The 25,536-nt window shown below is 35.9% G+C and overlaps 2 protein-coding genes across 4 annotated transcripts in view; one reads left to right on the forward strand and one right to left on the reverse strand.

Annotated features, from left to right (window-relative positions):
• THOC7 (THO complex 7) overlaps positions 1-2,494 on the reverse strand; it is a 593,710-nt gene extending 591,216 nt beyond the window's left edge. Inside the window, exon 1 of one of the 2 annotated variants that reach the window (XM_044077990.1) lies at positions 2,387-2,494. In XM_044077990.1, the coding sequence (XP_043933925.1) occupies positions 2,387-2,405 (19 nt within the window). In that variant the 5' untranslated portion in view covers positions 2,406-2,494. Of the gene's footprint in view, positions 1-2,101; positions 2,223-2,386 lie in introns of those variants that run through there. The other variant, XM_044077989.1, reaches the window with a different exon arrangement.
• Positions 2,495-2,510: 16 nt separating this feature from the next.
• Positions 2,511-25,536, forward strand: part of ATXN7 (ataxin 7) — a 1,461,623-nt gene continuing 1,438,597 nt past the window's right edge. Inside the window, exon 1 of one of the 2 annotated variants that reach the window (XM_044077985.1) lies at positions 2,511-2,588. The gene's annotated coding sequence lies outside the window, so the exon portion shown is untranslated. The remainder of the gene's footprint in view (positions 2,589-25,536) is intronic. The other variant, XM_044077986.1, reaches the window with a different exon arrangement.

A 25,536-nucleotide genomic window follows, 5' to 3' on the forward strand; every position in this document is an offset into this window, starting at 1 on the left:
CAATTACTACGTAATTACTTTACCTCATGTTTCCATCTTCAGTTTCTGCTGCACTACTTTATATTTGATCTCCCTTGTTACTGTTACCTGTTAATATCAATTACTAATATCAGTTTAAATTCTATTTAATTTTTTTGCTGAAAAAATATTTCCATCCTGTTAATATCTACATAGCTTTAAACTGACTGTAACTAAAGTGTGGTTGTAAAAAGAGTCCCTGTGTCCAGTGCACTTACCTCGTCAAAATAAAATACACACACTGACATTATATATATATATATATATATATATATATATATATACACACACACACACACACACACACACACACACACACACACACAGTAAATAAAGCATGCATGCAGCCCAAAATTCTTATTCATTTGGAAATGAGAAATTCCTTCACCTCCAGGCAAATCAGACTCATAAACCTGAGAGCACATACATTTCTCACTTAACAGCCACCCTCTCCATTTCCTAACCTAGATTCTCCACTCTGATAATAAAGACTGTATGACCATAGGTAGGTCTGCCTCACTCTGAAAGAAAATAAGAACCGACCACCCCATTTTTTTTCTAAATAATCTTGCCCTACCTAACATCTATACTCAAGTCTCCCAGCATACTTCACATCCCCTGGGAATTAAAAACACAGAAGGGGTTCCAAATGTGGAGCACTTTCTACAAAAAAAGGATAATGAGTTTTTCTCTATGTTTAGAGCATTCATTTAATAATGCAAGTAGTCTTAAACAATTCTGACTTTATTACAAACAGTAACTTGAAAAATAATTAAAAGCTAAATCAGAGGACCAGAATCATAGCAGTATGCCTACATCATATGGCTGAAAGGCATAACTCTCATCCTGTTAGCAATAACAATCAAAGCACTAGCTTTTAAAAATTATAGTTCACAGAAAAGGGAGCACTTTCTTATTTTTTCAGATTAGAAGAACAACATATAGTAGACACCATGCAATCAGACCTCTTAACTGTACCTATTTTAGATTTGTTCTCTAGTCTCAAGCTTGATTTCGCCCCCCGCATGATCTGCCAGATAAAAGTACCCATTTTGCATATGAACTCCTTTTCAGGCTTGGCTTACTCCTGTAGGATTTTCCAGCTCTCCTACATTCACACACAATTTTGAAACTGTTCAGTGCACAGAAAAGCAGCTATATTACCACCTGGTGGCACCAATGATTAAAAGGGGACCCACATGTCTCACCTGCCCGTTTCACAAAAAACAGTGACACTTAGGGTTGCCACCTTTTCAAATGCCCAAAGTGGGGCATTTTTTGTAGAAACCTGAGCTTTTGCAGGACAAAACATACCCACACCTGGAGCAAAGGACAGAACTTCACTTTTTTTTGCAAAATAAAATCTTATTCTTGCAGCATTTGCGTCGATTATACTACTTATTAATATTTAGGTGTCCCATGCACACAATAACTGTATTATGCAAGTATTAAAGAAAATTTAGGTCATCCGTTTTGGCAAATCTCAGGACATTTGCCATTTTCTAGTTTTTCTGAAAGACACAACTGCCGAAAGATGGGCAGGTGGTAACCTTACTTACATTATGAAGTATACCATTCATCAACGTTTACAGATTCTTACTTTTCCTAGTAGCATTCCACAAATCCACTGAAAGTGGGAGGAGTTATATGCCATGCACTAAGCTGACTTTATGCTAGTCAACTACCCAGATCTTTGACTGGGCATACTTTTCAAGAGCCTCCGTGTCTATTTTTAATGTTTGTTCACAATTAATAATGGATCGCTGATAGTTGACAGATACACGTCCCAACTCAACGCTGTTATCTTCTCTTAGTCCTCCTTTTTATCCTTCATACTTACATACGTACATCTCACACAAACTCTTCCACATTTCCTGCTAGCCCCGTGAATAAATACGTCTTCATCACACGCGAAGGTATCTTCAATATGTGTCACACAACGTATGATAGCATCCGTATGTGCCACATAGCTACCCCATTTTAGTGTTTTTCAATAAAAAGAGCATTTAAATTATGCCAAACTGCACTGATTCTTATAAACTCGTTATCAACGTTAGGCGCAACGGTAGTAATCAACACTTACGAGCATGTATGAATGAGACTGAAGTGTACCATAACATCAAAATAAAAATCAGCGCGTTATTTCAAAGTTCATTACTAAATATCAATCTGTTAAGAATGCTTTCTTTCAAGTAAAGCTACATGAGCCACTTCACAAAGAAAGACTGGTGGTAGTTCTGTCTCTGAAATAAATACCACACGGGTCTGCGACCTCGACATTCAGATTACTGAATGCTTTTCAAAGCAAATTGGAAGACTAACTATAAGCGGATACTTTACAAATAAAAAAACAAAATACGCTTCTTACCATCTGTAACTGCCCCCATTGCCTGTGCTGTATTACTGTTAACCTCTGCGTCTGCAGCTTCACGAGGTCACAGCCCACAATGCAGTCGGGTAAACAAACATGGAGCCTTGGTTGTCTACTGTAGTAGCTCGGTTCTCGCTCCCTTAGCTGCATCTATAAAGAAAGCAGACATTTTATCACAAATTTAATAGTATCACATCAGGTAACTGAACGTAGACAGTGTAGCATATGTTTTGTCAGCTGTCTTGAAATGATGTTGCAGATTGCATGAACTGTATTAAGTTCGTCTTGCTCACACTTCGCTGTATCATTTCTGTGTTTAATCTTATTGTTTAATATAGTTAGTTTTAGTTTGCAGTGATGTCTTTTTCCAGGGATTAGATATGCTAAAATATTGATTAAATTTGTGTTTTTTAAAAGGTTCGTTATGTTTGGTCAGTTCTTTACTATGGTTGTCCCACTTTTCAAATGTCCAAAGTGGGATATTTTTATGGAAACATAAGATTTTGCAAAATAAACCATACCCACAACCAAATGCAAAGAACTGGACTTCAATTTTTTTGCCAAAATAAGAACTCGTTCTTGTAGAATATGATTTGTCGGTTGCTTTATATACTGTTAAGATACATGGTAATTGTTTTTGCAACGATTATAGGGAATATATTTTGTTCTAAAATCTCAGGGTATTTGCAGTTCACGTTTCCATATAGACACTGTCATGCGTACTGTATAGAGAAACAGGTGGTGCAGTTCTGTACTCGTTTTCGTTTCTTGAAGGAATTGTTGCATGGTGATGGATTTAACGCTTGGGTCGCATTTTATTAGGCTGTACATGTCTCGTCTTTGGCCTTCTGTCACAATGCACTGTTCTTTAATAACTTTTTACTTATTAGAATGAATTAATCTATGCCGTGCTACCTTAACAGTCGTGTTGCATTGGTGTTCTGTGCCTATGGCTGAGCTGCTAGGGCAGTTATAACTTGTTCTGAAACTTGATTTTTAAATGTATGAATTGCACTGATTATTTTTCAGGCACGAGTCATAATTTGCAAGATTTTAAAAAGCTGATAAAAAATAGCAAATTTAAGGAAGAAGGATGATATAGAATAGTTTGTGTACTTGCAGTCCTTCAAAAAGATATTAAGGTAAACATTAGCGGAACAGCTAGCAAATGCTTTTTTTTTCTTACTTCTGTCCCGGGTCAAGCCACAACACTCCTTAATAACATTTTCAATAAATACTTAAATTAAAAAGCATGAAAGAGGCTTGTAAAATAAAACATTAAAGCAAAACAAACATGCCTTCAAGTTCACAGCATTGTTGAACAACTTCAGCAACAGTAATGTCCAAGTCTTGGAGAACAATTACAAGTGGTGCATATACAACAGCAGTCAGATATCCATATTAACAACAGAATAAAAGGCCTACAGAAGGATAACTGCATGTGTGTCTGCATACACACACACACACATATTTATTTATATATATATATATATATATATATATATATATATATATGTGTGTGTGTATAAATGTATACACGCACACACATTTTATACATAGCTATGTATATTAACAACGTAACAATTTCATATTTTTTCCGATAACTGGTAAAACAGTGTCAGTGAAACACAATAGTAAGAAGAAACAACACTGGCATTTAAGAGAAAAACAAGACAACATGTTATTATTGGCAAAGCATTGTATTTCACCTTCACCATTTAATTTATCCTTTTCTTTAAATTAGCTTTTAAATATTCTTTTTTGCTGAAAGGCACTATTGTTTCAGTACTGTAAGTGTTTAGCCTTCAGTTTGAATGAATGCTTATCTGACTCAACACTCTGTTTTTATTTCAGATTTTAACAGACTGTCATTACTTTATCTCTGACCTGCCAATTGCAAACTTGTAAAAATGTTAGTAACTGGATATTTACACTTTTTGCAAGAAATAATTAAAGTCACATAATTTTGTAAATGTTTTTGTAAGATAATTTGCATCAATTGTTCATGGTGTTTTGCACATTTTGTCCCTAATTTATGGTAGTAGTTTAACATTTTTAATATATGTCACTGTAAATAACATCATACATTATAGCAGTTTTTGCCTTGCAGAATTTAAACCGGTGGTTTGTGCCTTTTAACAGATGTTCTGGACTATGTCTAAATATGTATGTAATTACTAAAAGGTTAGGAAACTCACAGTGCCCATAATTTATACCTTTGATATACTCATGAGTGATTCTAACTGTACAACATTGTATTAAAAGCACAAAATTAGAGGTGGTACTATGATAACAGGTAAGTTTGTAAACTGAGTTGCAGTTGATTCACTGAAAGCATTTGTATCAAATTCTGTTTGGTGGGGGGACGGGACACTTTTGTCAATCTTTAAGGTTGCACCTTTTTCCCCACATTTGTATGACCTCAGAGTTTGGTGTGTTTAACTTTGGGGTACAGGAGACAATAGCCCCCCCCCCTGCAAAAAGGGAGGAAGCTTTCTGTTTTTTAGTCTTTTTGTACTGAACAACATTTGATAAATTCCTTTTGTGAGTCAACATGAAACCCTACATTTGTTTTATCATATTAAGTTAGATTGTCAGTAGTCAGCAGCCACAGGCACCTATTTTTAGACGGAAATTAAAATAGCTGCATAAAATAGACTTCAGCTGTAGACGTAACATCACTTTAAAAGTTTAGTACTGCTTGGTTACACAAAATAGAACATTCTTTGAAATTGTTCATGAGTTATTTATACAGTGCTTAGGCCAGTAGGCCCTCATAGACAACAAATTCTCTGAAAAGAGGAACATATCATTTTTCTCCAGCCAGAGTCCAGATTTTTCTTAAAAGTTTCCAATCTATCAAACTATCATATATTTAAAAGTAGATTATTCCAAAAGATGAGTAATTTTGACAGCAATATATGAAGGTCATGCCGCAATTTTTCCCATTTTTGTTAGGAACTTCATGTTGTTATGTCCATGGGTTTTAACATTCCTGTATATTTCAACATTGAATATAATTTGCAAGTTAATCGTGAAATATTCTGTATGTTAAGGTCAGTCTTCCATAAATGTTTTCTATATCAAAATGTGAATATTTTAAGTGTTTCCTTCTTGCACTATAATCAAAACCTCTTAAACATACAATTTCCTTTATGAACCTTATTTGAATGTTTTCAAGATTTTTTTTTAATTGACCTTGTGCATATACATAAAGAGAATTATTGTATTCCATGATTGGCCTTAAATAATAAACATAAGAGTTTATTAATGTTCATGTCTTATAGTAACATCCCTTAACATAAAGCCATATCTCTGATGCCTTTAGAAAAGATAGCCATGACATGAGTTTTAAAGGCTAGACATGAGGTAACATAAAGCCATATCTCTGATGCCTTTAGAAAAGATAGCCGTGACATGAGTTTTAAAGGCTAGACATGAGGTAATGTAACACCCAAATCCTTATGTTAATAGGACATATCTGCAGTTTTAGTAAAATACATAATATTGTGCTTATAAAAGTAAAAATTTAAACTGGTGTCTAGTAGCTTATTGCGTATGGACTGTAGGTAGATATTGAGATCATTGGCATCAGTTTTGTTTTACAGTAAAAAGCTGGTTTTACAGTCAACTGCATACTTGTACACCCAACAATTGTTCTTAGGCATAGTTGAAAATACTATATTAAATAATAACGTGCCCAAAACTGATCCCCGAGGGACACTTAGCAAAACTTATAAGATGCAAAACTTCAGATCTGAATATTTAACACATTGTTTTGTGTTGGATAACCAATTCATAATCCATCCAGTAATGTAACTGTTTATCTCAATTTTTTTGTAGATGGTTACATACCTTATGCGATAGACAGTCAAAAGCTTTTGCTAGATTAAAAAAAAAATACTCCAGGTTAAAGTACCAGATCCAAAGTAAAGGTTTTCTGGTCATAAAAACTCAAGGTGGCTTTCTTTGGTTAATATAGTATTATGTGTATTATTAATGAAAACAATTATACATCTTTCAAAACACTTGCCAGCTAAGGATGCCAGGGTCACTGGCCTATAATTTTCTGTTAAATCTTTCTTATCCTTAAAGACAAGAGTTGTATATGAGAGCTTCCAAGAATTTGAAATAAAATCATTAAACTCTTAGGACAAAATCATTAAACAAAGATTTATTAAAGATGATACACAACATATGAGTAATGCTTTCTTTAATGTCATACAGTAATTGAGCAGAAGTCAAGACAGGCCCTGTAAATGAAGCTTTCTTTTTATATTTTGCTCAAAGGCCTTATAACAGAAATGTCAGTTATTGCAGGGCAAGTTCCATATATGGAATTACAACTTGGGGGCTCCGTTATAAAAGCATCCTGTATTACTTCACTGCCAATTCTGATTGTACTAGTGTAAAAGTTATTTTTATTTAATGAGTAAGTGTATTTATGAAGTATTTTCTTATTAGAAAAAACACTTATCAGTTTGTTTGTTTTCATAGATTTTATTGATTTGTATTTGTTTTCTGGGATAGAGCACTGATCTCCATAGACTTAGTACAGGAGTGGTGTCTGGTTACTTGACTTGCTCAGGGTCACACAGTTAAGCAGTGGAGGCTGAGAGAATCACACCTTGCACCACTGAACCACAGGAGCTCCTTAATCCTCTGCGCCAACTGCCAGCGAAGATCATCGACCATACCTTAGCTTTAATGGCTTGTTTTAATTTTTTGCAAGAGGCATTACATTTTTTGTTAGTAAATGTTGAAGAAAGAGTCTTAAATTTTATAATTTCTTTCTTTTTCTTGTTTGTATAACTGTAATATATTTCTGTTCCACCAACCAGGAGTAGAAAGCTTACCAGCTTTTTAGTCATAAAGGCATTGTTGTTTAAACTCAATAGTTTTTCCAATGCCAAATATCCATACTGAGTCCCAGGAAAAGAACTTAATTAGGACCAATTAGTATTTTCAAATTGGGAAGTTAGATGGCCATGATCTGTAGGGCACTGAATTTTCCTTTTCATAGTATTTGTTGTGCAGTGACCCATATTGACCTGGAACGAGATGGCATTGTGATTGACAAGCCAGGCAGTGGTAAAATCTGTAGTTGGTGGATTATCAGTAGCAACAGTATCCAATAAATGATTACCTCTTTCGTTACTTGAAACCAGTTGAATCAAATCATAATGTAAAATGATATTAAGTTCTATTTCTACGGTTGAATCATAGACAAAGGCACCCGAATAATAAGGGGATCATTAAAATTCACAAGTAAAATATTATCTGTAGTATCAAAGCAATTGTCTAAATTTGATAGGTAAGTCCCAATGCTTATACTTACAGTGAGTTACCAAACTTCTAATATGGGTAAGCTAAATGTTTTTCTTAGTATTTGTATCAAAAACTTGTAATGGCAACTGTCTCAAATCAGCATCTCATCTTATAAGACAGGATGGAATTGAGTTATGATCCCACAAAGTGACACCATCTCCTTGGGTATCTAATTGAAGACATTCATGTTTTATACAGCCATCTGTAAATTAACAGAGTTTCAGGACTCTTATGGCAACCATTTTTAACCTTTGTTGAAAATTAGATCTTATTCCCCAAGTTTCTAGCGTTACACAAACATTTTACAATATTTTCAAGCTCTCTATTAATTGTAACAAATTTTGAGATGGGTCTTTTGATTAAAAAAAAAAAAAGATAAATTGAGTCATCATTTTTACCCACAATGCAGGAGGCACCGTATTGACTCACATGTAACATATCTTAAAAAAAAGACATAAGTCATAAACACTGTGTTCCCAATAATCAGCTTATATATTGTATATCCAGTTCAGTTGTCTTAACCATGTATTAAAAATGTGAGCTTTGTTAAACCAATATTATGGAGAATGGTGGAATAATTTCACTTATCTCCTGAACAAATTTCATCATATATCTTAATGGGGTATTATAAGGTCATTTACACCAGCATGAATAACTAAAGTATCATATTTAGGTTTAACCTATAACAGTCTGGGTAGTAAATTAGGTGCATCAATTAATTTTAGTCCTGGAATGACTGAAAGTGTCAGAGTTCATATTATATTTATTTAGCTGTTATTCCAGCAGATCTTACTATAGAATCTCCTAAAATCAAAACTCGCTGTGTGTTTCACATATTATCAAAAGGGCAAATTGTATTATGTACTTTTCCCTTACAGTTATATTTTTCTCATGTAAGTTTCTTGATTTTCAGGTAATGCTAAATTGCCACTTGACAAAATTTCTTGTGCTTGTGTTTCAGATCTACTCTTACTTGTATTATGTAATACCACTGCTGTTGAATAATGACACAAGTTTGGAAATAGGGAAGTTTGTTCATGTATATTAAAAGTATTGGCTGTCACATTAATTATGTGTGTAATCACCATCTACTGTTTGAGTCATGTATGTACCCTTGTGAAAATCATGGGTTACATCACCTTCCAGCATATCCTGTATCTGAAGATTATATTACATTCATTCTTTTTACGGAGATCTAATTTATAGATTATATTACATTCATTCTTTTTACTGAGATCTAATTTATTAGCTTCTATATCAGAATATCTATTTTTATGGTTCTACCGACCTTGTTTTATATCACTTGTGTGACTGACACATACATGGTCAGGGTAGAAACCGTATCGTCACTTGTGATTGATTTAATTTAGTACTGTCAATGTTGTTTTCTTGATCAAGCCTCACCCTTTCATTATGAAGTTAGACCTACAATGGAGAAATTTTTGACTACTACTTTTTACAAGCCTTTTTGTATACCGTTTCCTTTTCTTTTTTAATATAGCCACTTGTGAAATAAGAGGTTTGACTTCCTGTTACATAACTCTTTTTGTTTTTAAAGGGTTTTGTGAGTCCTTAATTTTCTTTTTCCTTAAGCTACACAGTTCATCTGATCAGACAGTAAGATGATTAGTAATCTATTACAAAAACTTTATCAAAAAGGTGTTGACCAGAAGGTTAATCACAAGTGTTTTTACTGTATTCCACAAATCTACGAACTTAGTACAATTAAAACACTTAGGACTAAGACTGTTAAAATGTTTCACAATGTTTACACTCAAAAATAGATTTTAATTTTTATTAAGTCGTCCAACACTTATGAGTTCAAAAATTCCATCTTGGTAAGCAAATGTAAAATTAAACAGTGTTTTTATTTTTATAACAGTTTATAAATGATCTATCAGTTATGTATGTCAAATAATTAAATTGAGATATATTAAGATGGTCTCACAGAATTTTACTGTTTCCCCAACTAAGAGATTCAAATCAAACACATTTATGTGATAAAACAGTTGCATATGAATGTATAATAAAAAAGAGCCTTTAGTTCAGTTTGTGCCATTATGATCAGGACATGGGGAACTTCCAAATGCTGGACCTGTCTCAGATTGGATTCATCAAGGGCAGGTCATGCATCCTACCTGGTGTTTTTTTTTTTTTTTTTTTTTGAAAAGGTCACCAAAGCAATGGATGAAGGCAAAACGGTACACACTATATATACCTTTAACCTGTTGACCAGAAGGGTAAGGTGTATATATACTGGCCAAAGCTTTTGACACAATTCCTGACTCGGGTATAGTAGAAAAGCTAAGTAAACTGGAAATGTACCCCAATGTCACCTGCTGGATTGCCAAATGGCTCACAGGTATGACGCAGATAATCAGAGTAGTTGAAGTTACCCCTGCAAAGAGACCAGTCACCAGTAAAGTCCGGCAGGGTTCTGTGCTGGGACCTCTCCCGTTTGGCATCTACTTTCTGAAGTAAAAGCAAATATCAAAGGGCTTTGTCTGACTAAGTTTGCAGATGACTGCAAACTAGGAGCAGTCATTGAATACCCAGTGACTTAGCCATCCTAAAGGAAGGTTTGCCTCAAATAAATAACTGGTGTCAAAATCATAGGCTGAAACTAAATGCAAGAAAATGCATTGTATCCTTTGGAAAGTCATTTACCCCAGGGAACTACCACATTGATGATACTCCCCTAAGAATGATCCAGTTCAGGATTTGGGAAGATATGTGAACAGTGACCTAACTTTTGACCAACATGTGTCTAGTGTAAGAAAGTCCTTCTATATTGCATAGCTTATAAACAAAGGGATTGGATCTAGATCTAGGGATGTCATTGTCTTCCATTAATCAGCTCTCACTAGGCCAATCATTGAATAAAATGCACCCTTTGACACGTATCTGTCCCAGCACATGCAACAACTGGAACACCCACAGGGATACCTTACTAAAAGGGTACAAGGCCTGAACAACATGTTCTACATGGATTAACTCCTAGCCCTGTCACTGTACTGTGTATCCTGCAGACTGGTAAGAAATGACTTGTGTTTGGCATACAAGACATCTTCCAACCCATTGCTGATGGATTTACTGCACATCAACAAGTCTGATGACATCAGAAATGCTTGGTCTAGAGATCTAAACCTCTTCTGCAAAATCAGCGGAACAGTTTGGAGAGACAGATGTATTTTACAGAGGATACTCCCTATCCACATAAAACAAAGTTTCTACCTGCCCTTTGCAAGCGCAACTTAGATCTATGAATGGGAAACAGGAAATTTACCCCGGGACTGCCCTCTGTGCTACTCATGGACAGATGCAGCTCCTAAATGCTTTATCCCATGCATGAGCCCCCTCAAATTATCTATGGTATGATCTCAGTTATTCTAATTAGGGATAATATATAGTTATAGACCATGTGATGGGTAAGGCCAATCTATAACCACATGGGATAGCCTAGTTACTCGCCTATGAACCTATAAAAACTTCTGTATCGAGTCTCTAAATTCTTTCTCACTCCCTAAGCTAAAATTAATACAACTACCACGTACGTACATAGTCTCTATCTTACTTTATGCTTCACCTGTTCTCGCAAACATTAATACTTCTCTAATAATAAAAAACATGAACAGTGCTATAATAAAATTACCACATTTTCAGCCAGGATGCCTAGTTCCAGTTTTGTCACTCCCTGGAACTCATAAGATTAAATTGGCTTGAATTTCTAAACCTTCTTTGTTTCTCACACTTGTAAATAGCACATAAGTCACTCTCCTGACAATTGTTCCTCCCTTAACTCCATTTTATAATTGTATTTTTCTTCAAGGCCTGTTCACTGGTCAGATGCATTTCAATTTGTTTAAAAAAAAAAACAAAACTTGCATTTCTTTTGTAGACTATATTTCATTGCTCATGTTGGTCATATATCAACTGTGCTGTCACTGTAAAACTGTATTGCAATATATAATAATTACTTCATATTTTTTTGCTTTTTATCTTTTGGTCCTTTGTAAATTGCAAATATAATTTTACTGTTTTAGTTTTTTTTTTCTTTGAAGAAGATGTGTTGTTAACTCTATTTACAACTGTAGTTTGCTGTGTTTTTTGTATGTTAATTTTCCTGGAGCATTTCTCCTCGGCAATCTGCTGAAAAGGGCTAGTCAGACAATCTTGGTTACCTAGCAGAATGAACGAATAACTAAATAAATGGATAGAACATAGACTGGTGGCAGAGACACCCTTTTCTGATGAGATCACAGTGGCATTTCTTCCAAACATTGGGTACAATTAATGTGGCAGTGCCTAGGATCATCTCAGAAGTGGCGAGTTATTACAGCTGTGTTTTGTCTTAAAATCTGTTTGTTGCTTGTAATTAACATGAAACTTTGATTGTTGACATCATGAATTTCTTAAAGTTAAAATGCTGTTTTGAACTATGTACTTATTTTAGTTAAATCACTGGTTCAAACCCACAGAGTAAATTATCAGGTTACAGTTGTATGATTTTTCATTACTCATTTGAAACATTAAGTCTACAGTACGTCATCTGTCAAGAACTGGAAACTTGTATGCAGGGCATCTGGCCTGAATTTCAAAAATTAGATCCTTTACCCTAGTTTTTCAATTTCATTGACGGCATTGAGGAGATTTCAATTTCATTGACGGCATTGAGGAGAGTTTTGAACAAAGACCTAAGGGTGTCGCAAATGTAGTTGCTCCGGTTGTCATTTTATTTTTGAAGGTCTGAACGTTAACAATTGTGTGAGGGTTATTCCCTGTACTGGGGCGTATAACTGTACAATAGCAGGTGTTTACATTGCCAACAGCAGTACCTGTCCTTTGTTTTATGTAGGAAAAACTGAACATATTCTATTTAAAAAAAAAAAAAAAAAAAAAAAATATGTTTTCAAGTAAAGGTAATGAAAGCATTTAGGAGTGGTGACTGAAAGACTGTCTTGCTATGTAGGGAATTGTTCTGGTAGATCACTTTAAATAGTGTTACTCCGCCAGGTCATAATGAACACATTTGCATAGCTCCTATTTAAACAGGATGAGAACCAGTAAGCTGGCCAGTAGCTTTCTTCCACTACTCTGTTTAGTTAGAATTTCTATTTGTTTGTGTTTTTGTAATGTATTTCTGAAGAAGTCCTTATTTTTGGGAAGAAACACTCCAATTAAAAGTTAGTTTGTGGCACTGTTTGTGTGAATATGGGTGTCCTGATTTACTTGTTCTTAGTTTTGTTTTATCTTAAACATCTGGTTTTGACATTTTTCTGGATTTATACTTATATTATTTTTACCTTACCTGTGGGTTGGCAGACAATAAATAGGTTAAGGAGAGTTTTAGCCACACTCTGTTTACCATTAGTGGGTAATCATCCTTGCCTCAAGTGTTTGATTAATGGCTGTGGTACTGGAGGACCAGCAGGGTATCAGGTGAGGGAAGAGTCATAAGTTCATAGATTAGTACTAGGCAAACTGCCCTCTGGGCCATTTTAAGCCTAGCTAATTATTCTACGTGAGAATCAAACCCTGCACCTTGTGCTTGTAAGATAATCGTTATGCCAACCTCCCAGCTAAGACTAAGAGACAGACACACACACACTGCTGTGAGATTAGAACCCCTATCTAGTTACACAAGTTAGAGAACATAGTACTTAATGGTAGCACCACTGCAAAACTCTTGGCCTGCTTACATCTCTCAGGGGGAAGAATGGGGTAAGTGTACTGGGTGAGCCCACTGGCGTGTTTGTGATTTCTCTGGTGGAGACCAGGGAGGCCATCACCTGTGCTTGAGGACTGGAGGCAGGGCTGCTTGCTAGCAACACTCCTTGCAGAAGTGAGAGACAAACGTGTGCATGCCCCTTTCCCTCATGTTACTAAATGCGCGAAGAGGACATACTATTTAATGAAAAACAAAAACCTCAAACCATCTCTGCTGGCCACCTTAATGATGGCCTCTCCCGTCTGATCCTCCCCCCATTGATAGGAAGCAAATGAGTCGATTGGGTGAGATTTAGCTGAGAATCCACAGGCAGCATGAGCAGAAGCCCACACAAAATGTAAGTAGGCAGTCTGATGCATTATCAGGCCCTTGAAAGTGGTGCTTTTAGCTTTGGGTCAGGGCTGATAGAACTTGGTGTGTGATAACATTTGGGGGGTTTCTGGGGTAGGGGAATAGCCGACTGGGATGATACAGTAAACTTGGAGCTAAATATATGTTGCAGGATACTAGTTATTTCCTTGGGATCTGAATAGTTAGTATTATTGTAAGCAAGCATATTTGGCTATTAATAGTGAGCTACTTGACATTATTTGATGAAGGATTTCCAGTTATTGTTGGTGGAAATAGCTAACTTGCATTCATTGTCAGATTGAGACTTTCAAATGGCACATTTTAATATTTTTACGAGGCTGTTTCAATGCTTGTTTAAAGTGCAGAGGAGGAGGCTTATTGTATGACTTGATTATCTTCTTTCTTTTCTTAAATAGCTTACTGATGTAAGTTTTCCTCTAAAAGAGTTTGTTCTTAAATTTTCTATTGTATTTGGGGTGGATAGGGACTGATTTCTCTGTAATAGGCAACAGCCTTGACAATGAAGTCAGTAGGTGGAGAGATACTGTGTGCTGTAACACGGTTTGTAGTGTTTGCATTGGGGTGCTGCTGGTTTTAATGGAAAAATAATTGGTTTATGGTCAGATTTAACTGGAGGGTGAGTACCCGGGTGAGAGGTATAAGAAGGAGAGCCATAGACACGAGGACAATATTGAGAATGTTGGAGCCTCTAATGGAAAGATTGACAATTTGTTCGCGAGAGTTTTAACAGTCTAGGAAGCTTTGAACTTATTTTTGTTGTTGGTATATTGTTGCCAGTAGATGGTTGGATATGTTGGGATGAGCTGGAGTTTTATCTAAAGCATTTAGGTAATTATTGTGGCCAGAAGTAGCCATTGAAGATGATCTGTAGCTAGCAGCAATGTGACAATTACTCATTGTAACTTGGATGCCCAGAAGTTGTAGGTAGGGATCATGTTGAATTTCCCTTCTATAATGGGATCATAATCTATACAGATATTCTCCTGCAGTTACCACTCTATATGAAGAAGTGATAGCTGATGAACCCAGGCTTAGAGGGATTGGTGTCATGCTAACATAGCCAGGTCTTTGTAATCATATAGATATGGATGTACTCGAATGTTAGGAAGGCCAAAAATTTGGGCATAACCCCCTTGATGTAGTCCATATTAGAATTTAGTATGTTGGAATGTCTAGGAGACAGACTGTCTAAAAACTGACTGGAGTAGCAAAAACTTTAGCCAGTAAGCAAAAGCTATGCTGATAGAGGTGTAAGCTGTCTCTGCAAGGCAGGAAGACCTGTTGACTCTCTCCTCCAATACTGACACATGCTGGATCCCCTCAAATAATGCCAGCTCGTAATACAATTGTTAAAAGTCAATCATTTTATCTTTGAATAGTAACATCATTCATGGTGATGGCAGAATACTGCTTGAAGACCACAAAGATTCTTATCTCTTATTTTGTTGCAGTTTCATTAAACGGTTGTCAGACAAGTTAAGAGGCTACATACCTTTCCATAGATCAGAGGGTATCCTTGATAATGTCAGATTTATGAAAATTGCTCCTAATGGCTTAGAAAGATTCACTTGCATCTAAATCAGTCTTCCTTTCTAGATTTCCTTTGTGAGAAGAATTGGTTTAGCTGCTAATTGGCTACTTCCCTTCTTTCCATGAGGGTGTTAACATATTCTTTTCCCTGTGGCAGAAAAATATTACTTGGGATTTTTAAAACATGTATCGTTATTGGGGATCTGTGAACCTCTTGCCATTTCCAACTTAAAAATGGTAAAGTGACACAGGAAAAACACTGTACGGTTTATTGAAATAGTGTAGTGCTTTTGTCTTCTTCAAACAATTAAGGCTTCATTAGACCAACCATTAACAATACAAAACTTATTATAAACTCATTTAAGCTTGTCATGTGCTGCATACTATCCAGTAACAAGCATTTACTTAAACCCTACTTTAATATATATTATATCCAAGATAGCTGCACACTGATCAACAACTTAGTTTCAGCTTTTCCAGTGTGAAAAAACCTGAGAGGGAGGGCTAGTAATTCTTCCAGTTTTAGTAAAATTCAGTTGCTGGCTAGTAAGTACACTGCTTGGATGCCAGCAAGGAAGAAACTTAGAGCGCCTGAAAGAAAATCCACTAGAAAAGGTGTGTGTGTGTGGGGGGGGGGGGGTTGCACTGACTGGGAAGAATCCTACAGCTATTCAGCAAAAAGCAGTTTAATTCAAGCTCCAGGTTTGGTACAAGAGATGGTTTCCACTAATTTTAGAGGAAAAAATAAATTGTGTGTGCTCAGAGCTGATTAAAATGAAATATTGAAATATATCTACTAAAATAACAAACGACTGGAAATGCATCAACTCAAAAGGCTGGGAAAAATGAAAGAAGCTTTGAAATGGCTATTCAGATGACTAAAACTGCAAAAATCAGAAGTCAAAATGAAGAAAAGACTGAGTAATATACTGCTCAAGAAGAGCGATTTAAAAAAAATGATAAAGTTAGAGGACATCACACACAGAGAAAACCTAAGATTTTCTGCTGTACTACAGAAACTTGAAGGGACAGACTGTATTCATTTTAGGAAAGTACAAATAAGCAACTGGACTGGTATTCTACAGCAGGATCTTGTGTATGCTCTAAACCTCGCCATGAGAAAGCAACCAAGACCTGTATTAGTAAAGATGCAATCAAACCAGTAGAAAGAGGTGATCCTAACGAAACTGTGGCAGAAGGGCAAAGTGCTAAAAACTGGAGACAGTAGAGTCTTTGTAGAAAATGATTGCTCACTGTACACCAGGCAGAAGAGAAGCAAATTTATCCCAGCAATTAAGGAATGTTGAGGCATGTGTGCGATTCAAGCTGCTATATCCAGCTGTCTTCAGAATATTTTTTTGTTGGAGGTTCAAAGTCATTTTTTGATGTAGAACAGACTAAGGAGGAAATACAAAAGTTTATCCAACATAAAGTGACCCATCAAGCAGAAGGGGGTTATGGTCATCATTCTTTTGATATTAAAGCTTATAGGGAAACTGTGCCAAGGAAACTTTTTCCAGTGTTCTAAAAGAAAATGCTTGAGAGACGGAAAAAAGCACAGGAGTTGACTAGAAGAATCTTTATTCTCTTGTATTTGAACCATAGTCTGATGTTGGGAAATGGAAAAGAACAGGAGGACCAGCAACAGTGAAATTAGTGAATAAATGTGAGATTATAAAGAGTCGATCACATTTGTAAAATTTGCTTTACAAGAAAAAGTGGCTGAGAAAGACTGGACTTTTGTTGACTCTGTTGAACTTGGTGGTGGGGACTGGAGCATATACCCCACTAAATGTCATTAATGTGTGGAAGGACACTATAAAAAGAGAACAAAAAGAAACTAAGAAAACAATTTCTGTTCCTAACAGTGTTTGTATAAAACATCTTCTGATGTAGATTGCATGTTGTATAATAAAGCAGTGCTCAGTGTGAGTTGAGAAAACTTCAGCTGAAGGCAGCTGATATTCTGTTCTTACATATTCATGGAGATAGTCTGACTACAGGTCCAGGCAGTACATTTAGAGAGCTCTGGACATTGTTTGATGAGGGAAATGTAAAACTAAAAGGTACAAGGGCAAGCATCTTAGTAAAAATAGTTTGGGATTATTGGAAGTGAGTAAGAGCAGTTTTCTTCAGTGCATTTACTAGAACAATGTATAATTTAGTTTCATTTAAAGGTATCCAGTGCTTGTTTTCTTAAGACTAAAAGTTGATGTTTTCTGAAACCATACCATTTCAAATGGGGGGGGGGTTATAAAGATGAGACGAGAACAGGCAACAGTAGGTGTAAGTAGGAGCACAGGCTGCAACATGCTCTTTAAAGTTTGAGATCGTTGTTCCTGTCAGGAGTGTTAAAACATCATTATTTGAAAACGTACACAGGTTTGTTTTAAATTAATACATTATGGATGTAAGTTTTTTTTGAGGGTTTTCTTAATACAAAAATATTGATATTCATTCAAATGGAGATGATGAGAAATGACTGTATAAAGTATAAACCTGCCAAGCTGAAAGCAGACATTTATTTTAAAAAGCTGAAATATATAATAAGTTGTATAATAACTTCTTAGTGCAGCCATTACAATATCTGTATTATTTTGGAATGTAAAGGAGCTCACAGGTACAAACAAAAAAAGATAAGCATATTGAATTATGTGAAGAAATTTAGAGTGCAAGTAGCAGTACTACAGGGGACACATTTGGAAAGAAGTGATCATGTGAATTTGATAAAGAAAGGATTTTAGGATGGATATTTAGCAGAATACCAGGGACAGAGGAAGAAGGGCATACTTGTACTAATTGCTAGAGGAGCTCCAGTAGTGATAGACGAGGGGGGAAAAAAGATGATAAAGTGGCAAGGGAGTAGGATTACGCTGGCATATGTTTATATACCACCTGAAACTGTTATGGAACTAAAGAAAATTTTCTTTGAGAATCCATTTTCAGTATGGAATATTACATAGGTGGGAGACTGAAACTTGATTTGCAACAGTGAGGAAGTATCCAGGGGGACCTGGAATGAAAAATATAATAAAAGAGGGTAGATGTCCAAAGACATTTATGAAAATATTTGGTATAGATGTGAATTCATAAGTAGGAATTTGGCGAGAATCTCCATATTTTATTCCCCAAGGTACAATAAGTGGGGCTAGACTTGACAGAAATTTATATTTCAAAAGAATATGTGCATTTAATTAAAAGCTTTGACATGCATCCAATAACTATTTCATATCATGAACCAATAACACTTGAGATAAAAATGCAGGCTAATGAATAAAATGTGACACTGGGTAGTCTAAATTATTTGAGAATTATTAGGAAAGATCGATATTTCTTCAGAAGTTCTAGCTAATGAGTAGGATAAATGAAAGTGAAGTCTTAAGTATATAGTAGAAATAAAAGAAAAAGATGTCAAACTTTTAGTATGATTACTTAGGCAACAGAAATTAGAAAGGGTCGTTGCCAAACTTAGTGAGCCTATAACAAGAAAATACCCAGAGATCCTGTAGAGGTATTAGAGATGTTTAGGAAAATTTAATAACATTTTATACAACATTTCTGGATGGTGTTGGAGGGTGTTGTGCCGGATCCGAGTGTTTTGTGAAAGTGGAATTGGATCATTGCTGATGGAGACAAGGTTGGTGTAGGAGTGGATGGTGGATGGAGACTGTGATCATGGAAACTGTGGTCATTGGCCTGAATGAGGCTGGATGGTGGAGACCCGACTGTCAACTTGGATGTGTGCTGATCTGGACATTTGAATGTCTGTTTTGTTGTATGGATGGAACTGGACTGGGGCTTGCCGGTGTGGAGATGAAGCTTTGGTTGGCTGGGACTCTGTGTTATATGTGTGTATCTTGGTTATGTGATTTAAGTGCTTGTGTTTTTGTTGTAATGGTCTCTGCTGTGTATCAGTGAGCTAGAAGGAACATAATTTAATTCAGCTGTTCACTTTTTGGTTGTACGGTCTGAATGACAGTAAAGATTTGCTTTGCTTTGTTTTATAAAGCAGAGAAATGCTGAAATCAAGAAAAAGCATAAATGGAAGCATTTATGGAAGACTTCAGTATGCCAAAGTTGGAGGTAGATGAAGTCTCAACAATTGACAGTTAAGATAGGAGGAGATAATCAATCAAGAAAGTCGCCTGGAATAGACCTTATTCTTGTGGAAGTTTGGAAGCTAGGAAGGAAGAAGGTGATAAAGATCTGGAAGGTTTGTTTAACAGTATTTTAAAAGGAAGGAAGCGCCAACATCTTAGAAGAAAGCTGTCGTGGCTTTAACACCTAAAGGTGATAAAGACCCATCAGATCCAGCTTCGTATAGGCCTATTTCAATTTTAAACCATGATTGTAAAGGGTTCTTTTCCATAATAGCCAAAAGAATGACAAAGATATTGCCAAAATTGATAGATCTGGATCAGTGTAGTTTTGTGGAGGGGAGACAAACATTTGAGAACATTAATAGAACACTGATGATCCAGAGGGAATCAGAATGTAAGAAAATACCACTATTGTTGGTGGGATTTGATTCAGAGAAAGCATCCAACAGTGTAAGATGGGATTTTATGAATAGGGCAATGGGAAGTATTTGCCTTTCTTGACACTATAATAAGGTTAATTAGGAGAATGTATGAGGGACCAGAGGTGAAAATTAAAGGGGGGTTCCTCCTTCATAAGTCTTGTCTGAACAGAAGAACTAGGCAGTGGTGTTCTCTTTCCCCTTTATCAGTGTTATATTTTACAATGCTTGGCAAAGAAAATAAGGGATGCATAAATTCAAAGATTTAATTGGTATGGTAATCATAAAAAGTTTGCTTTGTTTGCAGATGATATTTTATACCTGATAAAACGAGAAAAGGACATCTCAGTGTTGTGGAACATTCTGTGACAGTTATAGGGCTTTTAGGACTAGAAAATGTAATGAAGATAAAACAAAGGCTGTAGCTGTAAACTATGTACCCACACTAGATTTGGCTCAGCAATGCCCTTATTTTAAGGGGATATGATAAAATGAAGTACTTGGGAGTATAGCAGCTAAGGATATGTGGGAAGAGACTGAACAAAAGATAACACAAACTGAGGAACTGTAAGCTCTCATTTATGTATATGGATAGCAAGATACATGGAGTGAAAAATGGTTTTAGTCCCTTTAGTTTAATACACAGGTCAAGCATATTTTTATCAACCAGAGAATAAGTTCTGGCTAGCAATTTAAAAAGAGTTGAAGGAATTTATCTGGGAGGGGAAGAGTTGAATGGGATAAGTTGATCCTTCCAATAGAACAAGTTGGTTTGGGATTACCTGAGTTGAAGGAATATTTTAGAGCTCTCCAGTTAAGGCTCATATACACAGCACAAGCAGAAAGCTGTAATTCATAGTGGAAAAGGATGATGATGAAATGGGGGGGGGGGGCTCAAGGAATAACCATAGAGTGGGATTTTGGATGCTGATCCTTAAGGAGAATAACAATAACCATACAGAATTGAATTGTATATTCATAAAGTATCAGAAAATATTCTAAGAACTAAGCCAACACGGGAATGGAGAAGGGAGATTCTCCCGATAGGAATGATAGGGGTACCGAGAATAGGCAAGAGGGGGCAGGAATTTTCTGGCAAAGGAACAAATGTATTTGGTGTAAATAGAGAAGGAAAGCTAATAGAATGGGAAGAGGCCAATAATATATTTGGGATACAGGCTAGAGACTGCCTTTCCTATCAAGGATTGATATCCGGGTATAGGCAAAAAGAAAGTGACATGGGAATCCTTAGTGAGAAAGTAGCACTGGTAGATTTTGAATCTAAAACAGAAGTTGCTGTAAGGAATAATTAGGTATGTAAAATTATTGCATGATATCTATAGGAATGAATCACATGAGGTTAGAAACGATTGGGAAGATAGATTGGATAAGTAATTCACAAAGAAACAATAGGATGGTATATGTATGCTTCCCAAATATGCAACATATTCTAGAAGAGTTAGTAGTTTTGCTTGGAAGTGTTTAGGTATTCTTATACCCCAAGCAGACTCCAAAGAATTTTTTCCTCAGGTAGCTTGCAAGTGTTGGAGGTGTGATGGAGAAAGAGGTAACTGGTAGCAAATTTTTTGGGAGAGGTAATGAGTCTGCAGGCTTTAAAAATTCCCTACAGACTACTGTATGTTAGAAATAGTAGATGAGCAAATTGGTGTAACTAAGCAAATTATTTTGTTTTTTGAGCTGGAATATGGAATCTGAAATGTCTAGAGATAGTAAGACCTTGCTATGTTTAATTCTGGAGGCTGCCAAAAAAGTAATGACTAGAAAATTGAAATCAAAGTCTAAACCAGCCATGTTTGAAGTATTAAATATTGTAACAGAGAAGTGGTATCTTTATAAAAGGGTAGGAGCAAATTACACAGAAAAAATGGGGATTGTGGGAACAGTACATGCATAATCCTGTTTGGGGGGTAGAAATGAGGTTTAAAGGAGGGCAGGGATTGAATGAGTTATGTAATGATTGGCCATGACTGCACAGAAGTGTGTATGTGGGGTCTATATCACATTGTCGAAGTTTTATAACTTCGAACACTAAATGTACAAACCATTCTGTTAGAAGTTACAAAACTTCGACTGTGAATAAAGAAAAGGAAAAACAAAATAAACTGTTGTAAGCTGGGGTCAACCCCCCCCCTGCACCTCCCACACCTCCCGCTACTTAAATATACCAGCTCCGAGATCGCACCTCATTCAACAGAACGGAAACCTCCCCTTAAGGAGATTTCCACTGAAACGCTCAAACTTGTACAAGTTCAAACATATGGTCTCGACCATATAAGGTTCGAACTTGTACAAGTTCGACTATGTGATAGGAACCCTATGTGTGATGTGTACTGCTTGTAACTAAGAATAGGTCAATATGGTTTGTTTTCATTTATGTAAATGTATGATTGCCTATGTGACAAGTGATCATTGACAAAGATGAACAATCTCAAACTCCATAAACTCGCATCATATTACACAGTCTTAACTTCAGAGGCAAATATCATGGTCAGCAACTGTTTGCTATTGGTTTCATCCTAAAGATCCCCATCAATGCTTTTGCATCCCATACAAGGACCAGGATGTCTTGACTTTAGTTTAAATTTTACCTTTATTAGACTCCGTTTTCCAAAACGAAAACAAAAAACAGCATTTTTTTTTTGTAAGGTACAGATTTAAGTCTACCTTTCTCTAAGTTGGGAAATCATCATGCAGATAGTGACATAAGGGTCAAATATAGTATTGTTTGGTACATTCAGACCAAACTTTTCCCACCAGTTAACCACCAGAATAGTGTTAACCACTGAAGACTCTGCTCTATATTTTAAGTGCACTTTATTTACAGTGAACTAACCATATGAGAATGAAAAGTAAGAATGGTTCCTGTGTTAAGCTCAATTGAATACTGAAAAGAAAGTAATGTCTTACAGTTTGTGTCCTTTCCTTGTCTGTGAACTCTGAGGCAATGTCTTTGATACTTGGGTTTACTTGTTGCAGGCCCCAACTTGTGCTTCTGTCTAATACTTACTCCCTATGTATCAGCAAAGCCAGTATCTCTAGTCAGCTTCATGCCATACAGGCCTGTGTGTGTGTGTGTGTGTGTGTGTGTGTGTGTGTGTGTGTGTGTGTGTGTGTGTGTGTGTGTGTGTGTGTGTGTGTCTCTCTCTCTTTCTTTCAAAGTTATATCCCCTCTCTGCCAGAGTGGTCCATGTATCTATTTTTCTGTTTCTGTCTTGCTTTCTCTTGCATGCAGTATGTGTGTATATGTATGTGTATATACATAAAACATATGTATATGTGTGTGCATAATATGGGGTCTATATTACATAACTGAACGCTTAAAAAAGTGAACGATGATTAATCGACCCCATGTAAGCTAAAGCTTACAATGTCGAAACCTCAGAACAGCGGTTTTTGTTTTCTCAGGGGGAAAAAAGTCACTGTTCCAAAAAAAAAAAAAAAAAAATCTTTAAAACATTACATAAAGTGGGGGGGGGGCTTCGCTACCCACACCTATCGATGCAACCCCCCTACTTAAATATACCAACTCCGAGATTGCACTGCAGTGCCGAAAATGGCAAAGTAACTGAATCGGCCAAGCAAATTCTTTCCCAGGGAAAGTTGTTTTTCATTTGGCTTTTCCCAGTTAGGGGTCGCCACAGTGGAACTCCAGTCCGCTAATGATTGGCAGTCGATTTTTATGGTGCCAGCCCAATGCCCAACCTTCAATGAAGGCACGCCCATTGAATTTGCTTAAAAGCTGCTTTGCTATTTTGCCTTTTCATTCTTTTACGTTCGCTCAAGACGTCTTCAGTCACGTAATAGGAACCCATAATGTGTGTGTGTGTGTGTGTGTGTGTGTGTGTGTGTGTGTGTGTGTGTGTGTGTGTATATATATATATATATATATATATATATATATATAAATATTATATGTGTGTGCGTATGTATTTACATATATAAATACACATATATGTGTATGTATGGTTTTCCCTTTTTTAAGAAGGGTGATGTGGCTTACTCCATTCAGTGCAAGAGTGGATTCTAATCCCAAACTGCAGCTTTTATGCACCCCACAGCATTCACTAGGGAACACTGGTTGGAGGGCAGCACCAGATTTACAGATTATAATTTATTTTAACTTGTATTAAAAAGAGCAGGCAAGGCAGAAGGTTTGTGGAAAAATAATTCAGATGGCTTATATAGTGATAATTTATAGAGATGCTAGTATTAAGATGTTTGCAAATCGGTATTTAAAGGAATGGTCACTAGAGTAAATATGTGACGGAATGTCTTATATCAGATGCATCCAATTCATCAGTGTGTACACTGAAAGAGAACTAGTACTGAAAATGTTGGGAATGATTGTATTTTGTAGTATGTGAATAAATTCTGTGTTAAGACTGTGTGGAATACTTGTGTTTGAGTTAGGAGGTTGATAGTTATGAAATTTTATCAGTGTATTGACGTTTTTGTAAGTTTTCTAATCCGGTTATAAAAGAATGTAAATGTGATGATATCCATTCTAATAGTAGTCTAAAGTGATTTTTAATTCTCATACATGATATGGATTCTTTTTTGTTTTTGTGCTTTTAACAAGGTCAAATTGGATGACAATTAATAAGAAGATTAAGGCTATGAATGTATAGATAGGGAGAGATGAGATAAAAATGGTGATGTATAACCAATAAACTGGGAAGTCTCCAGGAACAGAGTTTTCCTATGAAAGTGTGGAAATTGGGAGGGGAATTGGGTGCTAAAGATTTAGAAAGTTTGTTTAACAATGTTTTAAAAGGGGTTTGGTTGGGGGAAGTGCCAGCATCTTGGAAAAAGCTGTGCTAGCTTTATTACACAAAGAGGGTAAAGACCATTAAGACCCAGCTTTTTATAAACCCATTGCATTTTTAAACCATAATTCTAAAGTGTTTTGTGTACCCTAGCTAAGAGAGTGGTAAAGGCATTTCCAAAATAATTAGATATGCATTAGTGTTTTTTGAGGGGCGGCAAATATTTTGGCAACATTTAATATAAGAATGACGACCTTAAGGTAAGCAGGCTGTAAGAAAATGCCACTATTTTTGGCAAGTATTGATGCAGAGTAAGCATTCAGTAGAGACATTTGAGATTTTCTGAGTAGGGCAATGGCAGCATTTGTGTCCTCTAATAGAATAATATGGTTGTTTAGGAGGATTTATGAAGGCTCGATGGCAAGAATTAATGTTGGAGGGCTCCTCTCTGTTAAGATGTGTTTGAACAGAGGAACAAGTTGGGGTGTCCTTTTTCTGATTTGTTATTTACTTTATATTTGGTGTCTTTGTCAAAGAAAAAAATAAGTGTCTCAGAAATTCAAGGATATAACTTGTATGATAATCAAGATTAGTTGGCTTTAGTTTCAGGTGATTATATTTTGCTTTTGATAAATTGAAAAAATATATCTTGATGGTGAGGAATATTTTAAGACGGTTTCATTTTTTTCAGGGTATAAAATAAATGGAGCTAAAATAAAGGCTATAGCAGTAACCTGTATACCCATAAATTGGTTTAGCAGTACCCATAAGAATGGGACCATAACACAATAAAAGTATTTAAGAGTATGGATTAAAAAGGATTCTATTATGGCATCTAAGGATATGTGGAAGGAGACTAAACAAAATATAATACAAAAAATGA

The sequence above is a fragment of the Protopterus annectens genome, chromosome 7.part0 (assembly GCF_019279795.1).
Source record: "Protopterus annectens isolate FY-2018-M chromosome 7.part0, PAN1.0, whole genome shotgun sequence".
Lineage (NCBI taxonomy): Eukaryota > Metazoa > Chordata > Ceratodontiformes > Protopteridae > Protopterus > Protopterus annectens.